Below are 14,255 nucleotides of genomic sequence, written 5' to 3'. Positions count from 1 at the left end.
ATCCAAAGAGGTTTTTGATCCCCTCCCCCCGCCCCACCCACCAGTCTTCTTTTGGTTGCTATTTGGGATTGTTAAGAAAACGACAGTTTCTTAGACTGTCCTTTCACAGAGGCAGCTGTCTTGGCACCACACACAGACCAGTGTGAGGGCTGAGTCCTGCAAGAGGGGAAAAACAAGTGTCCTAAGCCAGCTGGAGGTGTGGCAGATGTGGCCACCACCCCACTGAGGGTCAGTGTACCCTTCCTTAAAGAATGGTAAGTGTTGAGTGCTTTGGCAGGACAGGGCGCCAGGTGAGGGAGGCTCCCCACGTCAGTCCACGGCTGCCAGCAGCAGCTTCTACGCTTGCTGGGTGCACTGGCTAACAGCCCCTCCGGGGGTGGTGGCCCTCGGGGCTTTGTTGGAAATCGAGTCTGGTACTTGACTAGCAGCCACAAGCAGCTTCTTTGCAGCCGTATCTGGGGGCCCTGAAGGCCACCCTACTTCCTTCTCAAAGTCTTGACTACTTACCATTTCCGAAGTGAAGAGATTTTCAGCTGGACAGCATCTTCCGTGCCTCTTATATTCTTCCTCCGCATTGGTGCTCTGTGTTTGTGTGGCTGAAGTTGTTCTGCAGATACCAGGAAGCCAATGAAAGTGGACCATTAAGCACTTTGAGAGTAATCACATATCCTAGACTTAAAGTCAAAGCCCTTTTGTATACAATAAAACTGTTCAGAATTTTCCCTTTTGTTTGTATTTGCCCTTATTATACCTACAGGACTCTCCTGGGGGTCCTTTCTTTGTCTGAACTTCAAGCTACAGCAAGGGCTTTATTTACAGTGGAACAAGGAATCCCACATACAGTGAGGGCAGGTTTTCTCGAGAACATTCGTAGGCAGTTTCTTGTTGCTCTGTACGCTAGCTAGGATTGGTTTTGCACATAAATGTCCTTTTACTTAGAAATATTGCATGGAGAGCGTTAGGGGGTGCAGAGAGGTCATGTTACCTACTGAGTCCTTAATGGAGCTGCTGTTGGGACCCTGGGGATCCTGACTCCTGCTCTCTTTCTGTGGTAAGGGTATTGCAGCAGTGAGGTCAAAATGATTTGACTGTTTTTTGTACTGTCTGCTAGGCTCGCCTGGCTTGATGCTGAAACTTCCAAAAGATTAAAGGAACTAGAAGAATTAAAAACCAAAGAAATGGACAAAATACAAAAATGGAGGTAAATACAGGCAGCCCCTGAATTACGAAAGAGTTCCATTCCGAAGTCTGTCTGTAAGTCACATTAGTACGTTGAGTCGGAGCAGTCAGGTAGGGTTCGTATCTAACATGAGTTAGTCAAATGTTCGTTTTAGTATGTAGTATACAGTGTACCTTTCTATGTATGAAACACATTAAAGAAACACTTCCAGAAACACTAAAATATCTTTAACATAATAATACCATAATAATAATAATGTTTTGATGCATGTCACAAAGTACTGCCCATTTGTTATTACAAACCACTGTATGTACCTTGAATTTTTAATGTAATAGGCTTTATGGGGGTTGGTCCGTAACTACAGGTTTTATGTAGGTCAGACAGTCGCAACTGGGGACTGCCTGTATCTGTTTCCGAGGTAGAGGAAGGTAGGTGGGCCTCTTCTTAGATCATCTAGTTGTTTTAGCAGTTGATCCAGATTGTGTAGATCTAGCCATGCTTCTTATGTTTGTTGACTATCTGCCTGCTTAAAAGACTGAAGTCACCTAAGATGCCCACGGTGGAGCCACGATTGGAGCCAAGGCAGCTCTGACCCTCCATCCATTTCTCTCGCGATGAAACCCTGCCAGCTCTGAGGAAGAGTCGGTGTGACTTTTTATGCTGTTTGCTAGGCTTGATTGGCTTGATGCTGAAACTTCCAGAAGAACAAAGGAACTGAATGAACTCAAAACTGAAGAAATAGATAGACTCGAAAAGTTGAGGTATGTATTTGCTTCCGAGGAAGAATAGGGGTTGCTTGCCTGTTCTAACTGATCTGAGATACTTGAGAGCCAATCTGGACTGTTCGTCACGACATGAATGAGTGATTGACTGATTAAATAAATGAATACCTGCATGCCTGTATATATGTTGTATGGTGCTTTTGCTAGAAATATTTCTTTTGTGTGGTGTTTGAAGGAGAACTGAAAAAAATCTACAATTTTGGGGAAGAGCCGTCTGAAAGATCAGTCTTATATCTGTTTATTTGTGCTGCCCTCAAAGGTATTTTTCTCGGGCCACATGGCATCCTGTCTGAGGGTAGGAGGTTGGTGTGGTGTACATGTTTTCCTCATATGATTGAACTTCTGTCTCTCGGGCCACATGGCAGCCTGTCCGAGGGTAGAAGGTTGGTGTGGTGTACATGTTTTCCTCATACGATTGAACGTCTGTCTCTTGGGCCACATGGCAGCCTGTCCGAGGATAGAAGATTGGTGTGGTATACATGTTTTCCTCATATGATTGAACTTCTGTCTCTCGGGCCACATGGCAGCCTGTCCGAGGGTAGGAGGTTGGTGTGGTGTACGTGTTTTCCTCATATGATTGAACTTCTGTCTCTCAGGCCACATGGCAGCCTGTCCAAGGGTAGGAGGTTGGTGTGGTGTACATGTTTTCCTCATGTGATTGAACTTCTGTCTCTCGGGCCACATGGCAGCCTGTCTGAGGGTAGAAGGTTGGTGTGGTGTACATGTTTTCCTCATGTGATTGAACTTCTGTCTCTTGGGCCACATGGCAGCCCGTCTGAGGGCAGAAGGTTGGTGTGGTGTACATGTTTTCCTCGTATGGTTGAACTTCTGCTTCATATGTTAACTTGAAGGCAATCTAAGGTTTTCTGATGAGGCTGCCTTTTTCCGTTCACTTCCTGAGTGGTGTTCCCTAGCTATAGGCATAAAGAAGTTCGTTAAAAGGTGTGATTGATGCTGCTGCTGCTGCTGAAGTTGGCTCATGTTTTCAGCTCCGATAATAATTTCGCCCTGAAGTAAGTTCACAGAGCAGTCGCTGAAACAGGTGTGTGTCTGTCAGCGATCAGGATAGGCTGTTCAGTCCAGGTTAGAAGGACGGTGATTCTCTCATTAGGGTACCAAGGTGTTTTGCCTGTAGTTAACACTTTGAGTCATACAATCACAGAGTCTTAGGACTGGAAGGATCTTTTACCCCAGGTGATGCTCCCAGTCCCTCTGTACCGGCTTCACAAAGCGTCCATCATATTCATGCACACCCCTGGTGGTAGGGTGAACACCACCTTCTGAGGCATGGTCATATCTAGCTGTTAGAACGTGAGACCTTCAGTTGTGCTGAAATTTGATTCCTATCCACTTCCCTTGAGGCCATATAGCAAAACTTAATGCTTTGTATTCCGTTTACACCTTTATTTTTTTTATTTAAAAAATTAGGTATAAACTTGTAAACTTTCACTTAAAGCACAACAAAAATTTTTTTAAAAACTAAGTATATCATACATGTCAAAAAAACTTTTTTTACATGTCAAGAGCATACTAAATGTACATGCGCTGTTCACCACCACACCGAACCAAGAGATAGGTTATGAACTCTGCTTTAGATGCTCCCTGTGGGCCCCTCCCCACTTGTACCCCCTCTTCCCCTCCCACCAGGCAACCACTGTCCTGATTCTGGTTTAAGCTTTTCATTGCCTTTCTTCATAAGCTCTACCACCCATGTAAATTCCTAACAGTAGATTGTTTAATTTTGAACACTGAGAAGCAAGCTTGAACCTAACTGCACAAAGAAAGGGCAGCATTGTTTTTAGATGAAGGCTCCCGGGGGAAAATAGGCTGAACAGAGTCTAGATCATAACCTGACTTGAGCTCCCCTGAGAGCTTGTTAGCAGCCCCTTCCCAGGAAGTCGATGGGCAGGGTCAAGAGTGAATTCATAGAAACGTAGGGCTTACTACACTTGGAGCTTCTAAAGGGGCTGTAAGGAGCCCTGGTGGCACAATAATTAAGCCCTTGGCTGCTAACTGGAAGGTCGGTAGTCCAAACCCACCCAGCAGCTCTGTGGGAGAAAAGACCTTGCCATCCACTCCTGTAAAGATTACAGCCTAGGACACCCCATGGAGCAATTCTACTCTGTCGTGTAGGGTCCCTATGAGTCGGAACTAACTTGACAGCACACAACAACAACAGAGGAGCTGTAAGCGAACCAGGTACTCTGGATTTCTGGAAGGAACTTGGTCAGCGGGGAGTGGGCTGCCCTGTAATGTTCTAAGCTTTCTCTGTCCAGCTTTTGTGAGGCCCCTTTCTGATTTCTATCACCATAGAGTAGTTTTGCTTGTTCTTGGACTTCATGTAAATAGAATCGTCAATATCTATTCCTTTATGTCTGGTGTTTTTGCTCAGCGAAATATTTATGAGATTCGTCCATGCTGTGCATATATCAAAATAAGTCATTTTCCAGCTGAGTAGTATTCCACTGCATGAATAGCCCACACTGTTTATCCATTCTTCTGTGGGTGAACATTTGGGTTGTTTCCAGTTTTTAGTTTGTATGAATAAAATTGCTGTGAAGATTCTTACACAGGTCTTTTTGTAGAAGTATGCTTTCCTTTCTCTTGGGTAAATACCTAGGAGTAGAATTTCTGGGTTATAGGATAAGTAAATGTTAAACTTCTTAAAACCTGCCATACAAGTTTTCCAGAGTCGTTGACCCATATCATACACCCATCAGCAATGCAGAGGAGTCCTTTCTGGTTGTTCTGCACCCTCGCTAGCTTTTGGCCTTGCCAGTCTTTTTTAGCCATTCTAGTAGAGGCCTTGTGGTATCTCATTGTGGTTTTAATTTGCATTTCCTTGAAGACTAATGAGGTGAGCACTTTTACTAGTGCTAATTATAAAATATCTGTTCAAGTCTTTTGCCCATTTTTTATTGGGCTATTTTGTTCTTTTATTATTGACTTGTAAGAGTTCTATATTTTGTGGCTGAGTCCCTTGTCAAATGTATATGCAGCAAATATTTTTTCCCAGTACTATTGCTTGCCTATGTATCTTCTTAATGGGGTCTTTTGATGACTAGAAGTTTGAAATGTTGATTAAAACCAGTTTATCAGTGTTTTCTTTTGTGGTTAGGTTTCTGTGTGAGTGTGAATGAAGAAATCATTGCTGTGCTAATGTTTCAAAGATTTCTCCTTTGTTTTCTTCCAAAAGCCTTATAACCTGTTGCTGTTGAGTCGATTCTGACTCACAGCAACCCTATAGGATGGAGTAGAACTGCCTCATAGGGTTTCCAAAGAGCACCTGGTGGATTCAAACTGCTGGCCTTTTTAGGTTAGCACCCGTAGCTTTTAACCACTATGCCACCAAGGTTTCCAAATGCCTTATAGTTTTAGCTTTTGTTTTTAGGTCTATGACCCGTTTCAGATTACTCTGTGTATGAGATGAGATCTGCTGGTAAGGTTTCATTTTTCTCTATGGCTCTCTGGTTATTCCAGCACTGTCTGATGAAAGCATGATTGACATTGAGCTTTACTCTGAGGTGATCTGGCTGAACCATTTCTTAAGGACCCTAATGTAGGTCTTTAGGTCTTTCCTTTGGGGCTTGTCAGATTGCCCAGAGAAAAGTCTTTAGTCTCCTGCCCTGGAGGGTGAGGACCTGGATGCCAGTGTTCCAAGAACTGAGTTTAGAACTGGTGAGGCTTACCATTCAGCATTCAGCATGCGTACACGATTCCTTCTTCTCAGTGTGTACCTACAGCCCTCAACTATGATTGGTGTCCCCTAGGCAAGAGACTTTTGTTCGGCCTCTCCGGCGAATAAGCTTCTCTCAGAGTTGGAGAGAGGCAGTTGCCTAATTATACGAAGTGTAAGGAAAGGGATCTAGGAACCTAACGTCTCAAGCATCATTTGACTCTTGCCTTCTATATTTAAGCCACCCTTTCCCAGCGTATCCCCAGGTTTAGAGGTAGCTGGTACTGCCAGTCCTGGCCCTACTTAGGTTGGCAGTACATATGGTGTTGGTTCTGAATTTTTTTGGTTGTTGTTGTATACTGTCGAGTTGATCCTGACTCATAGCAGCCTTATAGTTTTTCTTGATACTGGCCTGGAATTCAGCTCTCTCAGATCAGCTATGTTAGTTATCCTTTTTCTCCTTCTGTTTTCCAGCACCAGCTTTTTTTTTCTCCATGTCCTGGGTCTGTGCCTAAAAAACAAAATGTCTAATAGTGTTTTAGTGGAGTTTGGGGAGAAATCAAAATTAGTTTCATTCATTCGATCTATCTCCCTAACCCAGAGGTCCTCTTTTTAGTTATTTAAAGGCGGCCATCATTGTTTTAAAGTGTAACCAGAACCGAACATACTTCTTCAGATGTTATCTAAGCCCTTGTACTGGAAGTATGGTCCAGGAGCAATAGGATCGCATCACCTGGGAGCATGTTAGAGGTGCAGAATCTCAGACCTCACCCAGCCCAGCTGAATCGGAATCTGCATTTTAGCAGGATTCCCAGATCATGTGGGTCATCAGTAAAGTTGGAAAAGCATGTGGTTTGTGTGATCATTTGATTTCCCCTTGCCTGGAGTGGTAAATAAATATGCGGCAGAAGAGATTTTCTTGCTTCTGGTTTTAATTTTCAGTTTTATTTCTAAATAGTGTCTCTGCTACCCAGCTAGCGGACAAGGTGGAGCAGGCAGTGCTGGAGCGTCTGAAGCCTCTCCTGGCCAAGGCCCAGGTAATTGAGATCATCTTGTTTGCTTGCCTTCAGGGAGTTCTAGAATAAAAAGGATTGTACAGAAGTTATTCTGACCCCTTGTCGGTCTGAGTGTCTCTGTTTGCCGGCTGGAGGCTACAGTGCTGATCTGGGGTGCAGAGTGTGGGTGGGGTGCTGCTGGGGCCCCTTTTGGACAGCCCTAAACAACCACATACTGTTGGCATGTCCTCCATTGTGAGTAAAGGATAGAGATAAGGGGAGGAGAGAGAAAGTCCTGCCTTGGAGAAAGGTGAGGTTTTAGTTTGGGCAGAGAGTTTAGATTGCAGTTTCCATTCCTAATCGAATAGATGGATTGGTGATGTTAGTGTTCAGTTAACTACATCCATCCTGATGCTATGCTGTTCCACCTCAGTGGTTTGGAATGATTGGCTCCATTTTTCCAGAGGAGAGACGTGTTGGGGCAGCTTCTGTGCACAAGCCAGTAGTTTGTGAAGACAGGATTACATGTGGCATCTCCAGCAGAGTGTGCCATCCTCCTATAAGCAGGAAGCTGCATTCTATGGCCAGACCCTGTAAATAGAAACAGTCTTGTTGGTGTGAATAGATGGGGGCCTCAGAGGACTATTATAGTCTCAAATGGAAACAGTGATGTTTCAGGTCTCTGTACAGGCCACTGAACTTCTGTGTTTCTAGTTTGAGAGCTGCTAAATTACTATCTGAGTCCATGGAAACCTCAGCAGTATAGAGCTGGGAGGGCCTGCAGAGATATGAGCAAAGACGACCGCCGCATTTTTATCAGTGAGGAAACGGGAACAGGGAAGTTGAGTGACTTCTGTGAAAGCAGGAGCTATTCTGACAACGTTTACAAAGAAAAGGGCAGAAAGCCAAGATCAACACATGGCATTTGTTTTCATGAAGACAGAGTGCTCTGAATTGCTGCAAAAAGCCTAATGTAGCCAATGCTGATGAATAGTTCCACACTGAAGTTATTCTGGCAACAGAATTCATTTGAACTCATATGGGTTGTTAGTTTTTACAACCCATTAATGTATTTGTCTGTCTTAACAGAGAGTCAGTTCCTCTCTGCATGCAAACAGTCGTTTGAAGGATCGTCCATCAGTCAACACAGCGGCAGCCCAGCCTACGGAGGAGGTATGTGCTCTGTGGTGTTGGTACTCTGGGCCGACGCTGGTATTATTACACACTTATGTCTTCCGTCGTGAGGAAGATGATATGCAGATTACCTTGCAAACACTAGAGTTTCCTACTCAAGAAGGGTGGAAATGGTTTTTCATATTTGGCCTTCTTACAGTGTATAGTTAGTGTTATGACTTAGACCAGCCTGGCAGACAGCTCAAAGAAATCTCAAGCCGCAGGTTTTTGTGGGTGGCTGTAAATAACAACATACATAGTTGTTGCCCATCCTTGCTCTCTTCCTCTGGAGGGCTTGTTTTCAGTACTCGTGGACATGTTCCTACCCTTCGTAGGCTTAGGGCTGGGGAGTAGAAAGTGCACGTTGAGCCATTGGATCTTTGAAGTTAGAAAGATGTTAATTGCTTTACTTGCTCAAAAGTCTTAGGGCAGAGCAACTACAAAAATTTCAGAGTTAGGAGGAAGTTGGAACAAAACCCCACCAGCCCAGTGGCCTTAGGAAGAGGAAGAAAGTAGATTTCGGGAATTTATCCTTATTCTAATTATTAAGCAATACTTTAGCTGCCATGGAGCTCTGGTGGCACAGTGGATAAGCACCATGGCTACTGACCGAAAGGTTGCCGATTCAAATCCACCAGGTACTCCTTGGAAACCCTCTGGGGCAGTTCTACTCTGTCCTGTAGGGTCACTGTGAGTTGGAATCAACTCCAGTGGCAACGGGTTTTTTGTTGTTGTTAGCTGCAGCGTGTTTTTATACTCTTTGCAGTTGTGATTTTATCGTACGGGTATTTGTGACAGACTCGTGAGGTGAGGCTCCTAAGACTGGGAAGCTGAAAGCCTGCATTTGGCCCTTACAGACTCAGTCCGTACTGTGGCTTGGTGTTGTGTGTAGCGTAGCACAAAAAATGTTACTATTTTCCCCCAGGAAAATAACAAGACCAGCATCTAACCTGGGGAGACAGTTTGTACTACGTGTTAGTATCAGACAAAAATGAAGTGATTGAAGTAGATGTTTTTGAATATTATTAGGTGTGATCAGCTTTTTATGTAAGAATTATTCTATAGGTATTAAACAGTCTTTAACATATTTAAAAGTAACTATCAAGTATTTTAGAATTCTGGGCTATTGCTTAAATGTGGGAATCATTGCAAAGGATTTCCTAGGCAGCACCATGAAAAGTCAATATTTATAGACAACTGGATATGTTTTAGGGAAAAAAAAAAACCCTCATAGAAGTTGGCTTCTGATGAAGTTGTTGTTTTACTATAACAACAAAAGTGCTGTGGGAACTGGAACACAAATTCTTGGATTTCTCATCTGTAAAATGGAGAAGACATTGGCTTCGCTTGACAAGTAAAATACAACTCTCAGTACCTCTGATGGACAAGATGATCCGAAATCAGGAAAAAGCTCCTGCAGGGGTACCATCGTAACATGTTTCTCTGCTGCTGCTGCTGCTGCTGTTATAAGTAAACCTGCACGTGAAGTATATTTTCCAAAATGTGTGTGTTTCTTAAAAGTTATATATGCACGTGGCCAGAAATTTCAAAAAAGTATAATGTGAAAAGCCAAATCTCCCCCCAAGTGGATACCATAGCTGTGGTTAGGGTACCCTACATTTGTGTTTGTAACACATTTTCGTGATCTTTCCGTATTCTCACATTGTTGTTGTCAGTTGCTGTCGAGTCAGTTCTGACTCCTGACAACCCACGTGTGCAGAATACAACCGCTCCATAGGGTTTTCAAGGCTGTGACCTTTTGGAAGCAGGTCACCAAGACTGTTCTACTAAGGCATCTCTGGGTGGGTTTGAACCACAAACTTTTCGGCTTGTAGTTGAACACTTAACCATTTGTGCCACCCAGGGACTGCTATCAGCACATTACACCTGTTGCTGTCGAGTCGGTTCCGACTCAAGTGACCTTATAGGACAGAGTAGAACCGCCCCGTAGGGTCTCCAAGGAGCGGCCGGTGGATTCGAACTGCCGACCTTTTGGTTAGCAGCTGTAGCTCTTAATCACTGCACCACCAGGGCTCCAGTTAGCACGTCAGACCTTCCTTATTCTTTTTTAATGGCGCATAGTATTCTTGGCATTCCATTCTGTATCAGTGGAAACTATTAGGCATATACAGACACAGCACCCTCAGGTAACTAGGTCTATATTATTGGCTAAGTTGTTTCTTGACAACTTAGTTGTATTGGTTATTGAACTGCTTTTGATTTCTTTAACTTTGACTAAGGCCAAGCATTTTTTTCATATCTTTATCGGCCATTAATATATTTCTGTCTGTGAACTGTTAAAAGAACTTTGAAATTGCTATGGTAGTAACCATTCATTGAGTCTCTTATGCCAAACACCATGCTAAGTGTCCCAATATGCAGGCTCCCGTGTAATCCTTGCAACTCTAAAAGTAAGATTATTATTTCCATATTACAGATGAGAAGATCAAGGCCCAGAGAGGTTAAGTAGACTTGCCCAAGGTTGCAGGTTAATCAGTGGGCAGAACCAGGATTTAATCCCAGAAATGTCTCATTCCAGAGCCTAATATGATCATTTCCCTAGCGGACATTCTTTGCAAAAGCCCCTTTCAGAGCAGGTTAAGATATTTATTAGAATCAAGAAAAATACATGTAAAAATGTTTTGCAAACTGTAAGGTGCCTTGTGATCGTAAAGGATACAAGGTGAAAAAAGGCTGGAAAAGCCTTCCCAGGTTATAGGTAGACAGTCTCAAGCAAGCATAAAGAATCATGAACTTGGCGATGTCATGAAAAGAAGTTTTTACAAAAGCATTGAGCCAGAAAAGAATAGATAGATACCCTGGAGTATGTGGCACGTCACGTATTGAGCATTCCCCCGAGTCCTGCAAAAGGAAGGTACTTGTTTTACCAACCGGCAAAACCTGTAATAATGATGATGATTTGACGTGGACAGTGCTGATTTTGGAAGCACTTTCACATAATGTGAAATCAGTGGATTCTCAAAGCAGCTAGGATTCCTACTGTCCTCATTTTGCCCTGAGGAAACTGTTGCTTGGATGATGCTTAAGCCTACGTAACAACGTGAAATGGTGTGACGTGAGTCATGTCACCATTTAAATGACCAGTAGAAACTGTGCTTGTGTTACTGCTTTTGATATTTACTGACTTAAGAGAGGTTTGTTTTAGCATAGAAGTTCTGCCACATGGATCGCTATGTGGTTGGTTTATTTCGATCAGCAGTACTGTTTAAAGTCTTCTTTTTTCTCTGCACCATCCCCCTCCCTTGTTTTGTAGACTGCAGCTGTTGATTCTGAATCCAGCAACATTCGCCTGCCGGATGATTTTTTGGACGATACGACTCACAAGCTTTGGGCTGTGACTCACCCTGAGATCTTGGAGGACAGCAAGGACGCTCCAACACTGGAGACCATGATGCTCCGAATGGAAGAAATGGAAGTAAGGCCTGGCGCGGCATCCCTGGCTTGCGCTGGGGCTGGCCTCTGCTGCGTGGGGCTTCTCCTTGTGCTTCTGCGGCTCAGTGCCTCAGAGTCACACAGACCTGGCTTTAAAACCCAGCTCCACTGCCAGCTCAATGCTTGACCTTGGTAAAGTCACTGTTTTTAAGGAGAAAATGAGGTATAAAGTATTCATACCACCTGACACATAACTCATTAAATACTAGTTGTTATTATCCCCGTTTCCATTGATATGTAATAAAAAAACACTGGACCAGGGCCTGGTCCCACAAAAAGGATCATAGGTGTTTTCATAAGTTAGCTTGTAAGGGCCATTCAGTTGCCTCTTCTACCCTGTTAGAGTGCAATTTTTTTTTTAAGTCACAGAGAATTTTACCTTCTTTAATATCTATGATATTAGAGTGCTTCTCATTGAATTTTAGGCTTCACATATCATCCAGTCTAACCCCTGGGTGGTTCATAGCAGGAAATTGAGACACAATAAGGGAGCAAGTGATCCCGAAAAAATTCCTGGCAGAGTTAAATTGAGAATCCAGGTCTCCGGACTCCCAGTTCAGCATTTTCTTTTTAACTACACCATGATTGAAGTTTATTTCAGCCCTGCAGCTAAATAGAAACCTAAGGAAGACAATTTTTTGTTGGTTTTTGAAAACTAAAAGCTGTGCAGTTTATCCCAGTCTTATAACTGATTCCCCTTTCTTGGGGATGGTTGCCTAGACCTGTACTGTCCAAACAGCAGCCACCAGTCACCTGCGGCTATTCAAATATTAATTGGTTAAATAAAGGTAAAAATTTAGGTCCTCAGTTACACTATCCACATTTCTAGTGGTCAGTAGTTAGTTGTTACTACATGGACCCATCACCCATCTGCCAGTTGGTCGTACTGTCATGCCTTGTGTGTTGCTGTGATGCTGGAAGCTATGCTACCAGTATTTCAAATACCAGCAGTGTCTCCCATGGTAGATAGGTTTCAGTGGGTCTTCCAGACTAAGACAGACTGGGAAGAAAGGCCTGGCAGTCTACTTCAAAAATTAGCCTGTGGATCACAACAGAATATTGTCTAGAATAGTGCTGGAAAATGAACCCCCTAGGTTGGAAGGCAGTACGCAGTGGCTGCGACAATGGACTCAAACACGCCACTGATGGTGAGGATGGTGCAGGACTGGGCAACCTTTTGTTTATGTTATACATGGAGTCGCCGTGAGCTGGAGCTGCCTTGACAGCAACTAACAACAACAACATATTGGACAGGAAAGATATAGAACATTTCTATCGTTGTAGAAAGTTCTAGTGGCCAGTGCCAGTCTAGATTATAGCGAGATTAATTGCTCTGTTTTATTTAAGACTCCATTTCATGAATTAGTCACGTCCTCACACGGCAGACACCTGTTTCTGTATCATTACTAGAACAGGACATGTGTCTGTGTTAAAATACGCGCCGTCCCGGGTTACAAGCGTCCAGCTTACACACAACCTGTAGTTGCGAACCAACCCCCAGAAAACCCGTTGTATTAAAAATTCAAGGTACAGACAGTGGTTCGTAATAACAAAAGGGTGCTACTTTGGGACGCGCATCAAAACATTATTATGTTATTACCATCTCACTATGTTAAAGAAGTTTTAGCGATCTGGAAGCGTTTAATGGTTTTTATGCAGAGGAAAGGTGCACTGTGTGCTCACTATACCACGTGCTGAGACAAACATTTGGCTAACTGATGTAAGATAGGAACCCTGCCTGACTGTTCGAACTTAGGTACAAATTCAACTTGAAAGACAGACTTAGGAACATTACTCATGCGTAGTCCCAGGGCTGCCTGTATTCTGCTAAACTCTTAAATCTGTACTAGTTCTGGTTTGTAATGAAACTCATTTTTTTTCTCGTAAATTAAACTCTTTTTTTTTTTTTAAAGAAATACCAGGAGATAGTTCGCCAGAGATACAATAAATTTGTATATGCTGATCCTCAATTTTGGATGCAGGAAGAAAAAAAAGGTGAATGTTTCTCTACTTTCCTCCCTCCCAAATTTTATTATGAAAAATTTCACACGTACAGAAAGGTTGAGAAGATTGTACAGTGAACACCCGTATACCCACCTTCTAGATTCTGCAGTTAACATTTTGCTCTGTTTGCTTGATCATGTTTCCATCTCTGTCCACCCACCAATGCACCTTGTGACTGCATTTCAGAGTAAGTTGCAAACATCAGTACACTTTACTCCTAAACACTTCCACATGCGTTATCAGGAGCTAGAGTTTAATACTTACATGTGGTTCTTTTTCTTTTGAGATAAAATTTACATAATAAAATGCACAGATCTTAACTGCGGCATTTGATGGGTTTTGACAAGTGGATACACCTTTGTCAAGATACAGAACATACCATCACCTCAGAAAATGTTCATCACCCCAAAAAGAAACTGTGTATCTGTTCACAGTCACTCCCCGTTTCCCCACCCTGCAGCCTGGCAGCGGTTAATCTACTCAGATGTGTTTTGCAAATCTTTCCCCCTTCTGTGTGGCCCACCTATTTATTTTCTCAGAGGTGTCTTATTATGAGCATTTTATAAAGTCTAACTTACCAGTTTTTCTTTTGTGGTTTTTGCTTCCTGTGATCTAAGAAAACTTTGCCTGTCCCCAGGTTGAGAAGAGATTCTCCTGTTTTCTTCTAGAGGCTTTATGGCTTTAGCTTTTATGTTTAGGTCTGTGATCTGTATTGAATGACTGTTTGCCTGTGGTTTAAGGTAGGGGATTGAGGCCTGTTTTTCTTTTTTTTTCCTAGCGGGTATCCATTTGTTCCAGCACCACTGTGTTGAAAAGACTGTTCTTTTTCTCTCCCCATTTAAAAAAAACCATACATATGCATTTGGCTGCAGTTGCTAGGCTACTGCCACGATTTTGGCTGGGAAGTGTTAACGCAGATTAGATTTGACTCATGCTTATCAGGTACTTCCTTACTGAATGAGAGGAGGAGGATAAAATGTGGTTAAACATCA

The 14,255-nt window shown here is 43.0% G+C and overlaps 1 protein-coding gene across 6 annotated transcripts in view; it reads left to right on the top strand.

Annotated features, from left to right (window-relative positions):
* Positions 1-14,255, top strand: part of KIAA0753 (KIAA0753 ortholog) — a 60,228-nt gene that overhangs the window by 34,682 nt on the left and 11,291 nt on the right. For all 6 annotated transcript variants that reach the window (XM_049859146.1, XM_049859145.1, XM_049859148.1 and 3 more), the window contains 6 exons: positions 1,112-1,201; positions 1,852-1,941; positions 6,597-6,675; positions 7,723-7,806; positions 11,081-11,242; positions 13,173-13,254. In XM_049859146.1, coding sequence (XP_049715103.1) covers positions 1,112-1,201; positions 1,852-1,941; positions 6,597-6,675; positions 7,723-7,806; positions 11,081-11,242; positions 13,173-13,254 — 587 coding nt within the window. The remainder of the gene's footprint in view (positions 1-1,111; positions 1,202-1,851; positions 1,942-6,596; positions 6,676-7,722; positions 7,807-11,080; positions 11,243-13,172; positions 13,255-14,255) is intronic.

This window comes from Elephas maximus, chromosome 19 (assembly GCF_024166365.1).
Source record: "Elephas maximus indicus isolate mEleMax1 chromosome 19, mEleMax1 primary haplotype, whole genome shotgun sequence".
Lineage (NCBI taxonomy): Eukaryota > Metazoa > Chordata > Mammalia > Proboscidea > Elephantidae > Elephas > Elephas maximus.
Note: the sequence above shows the minus strand (reverse complement) of the source record. Positions and strands in the feature narration are given on the sequence as shown.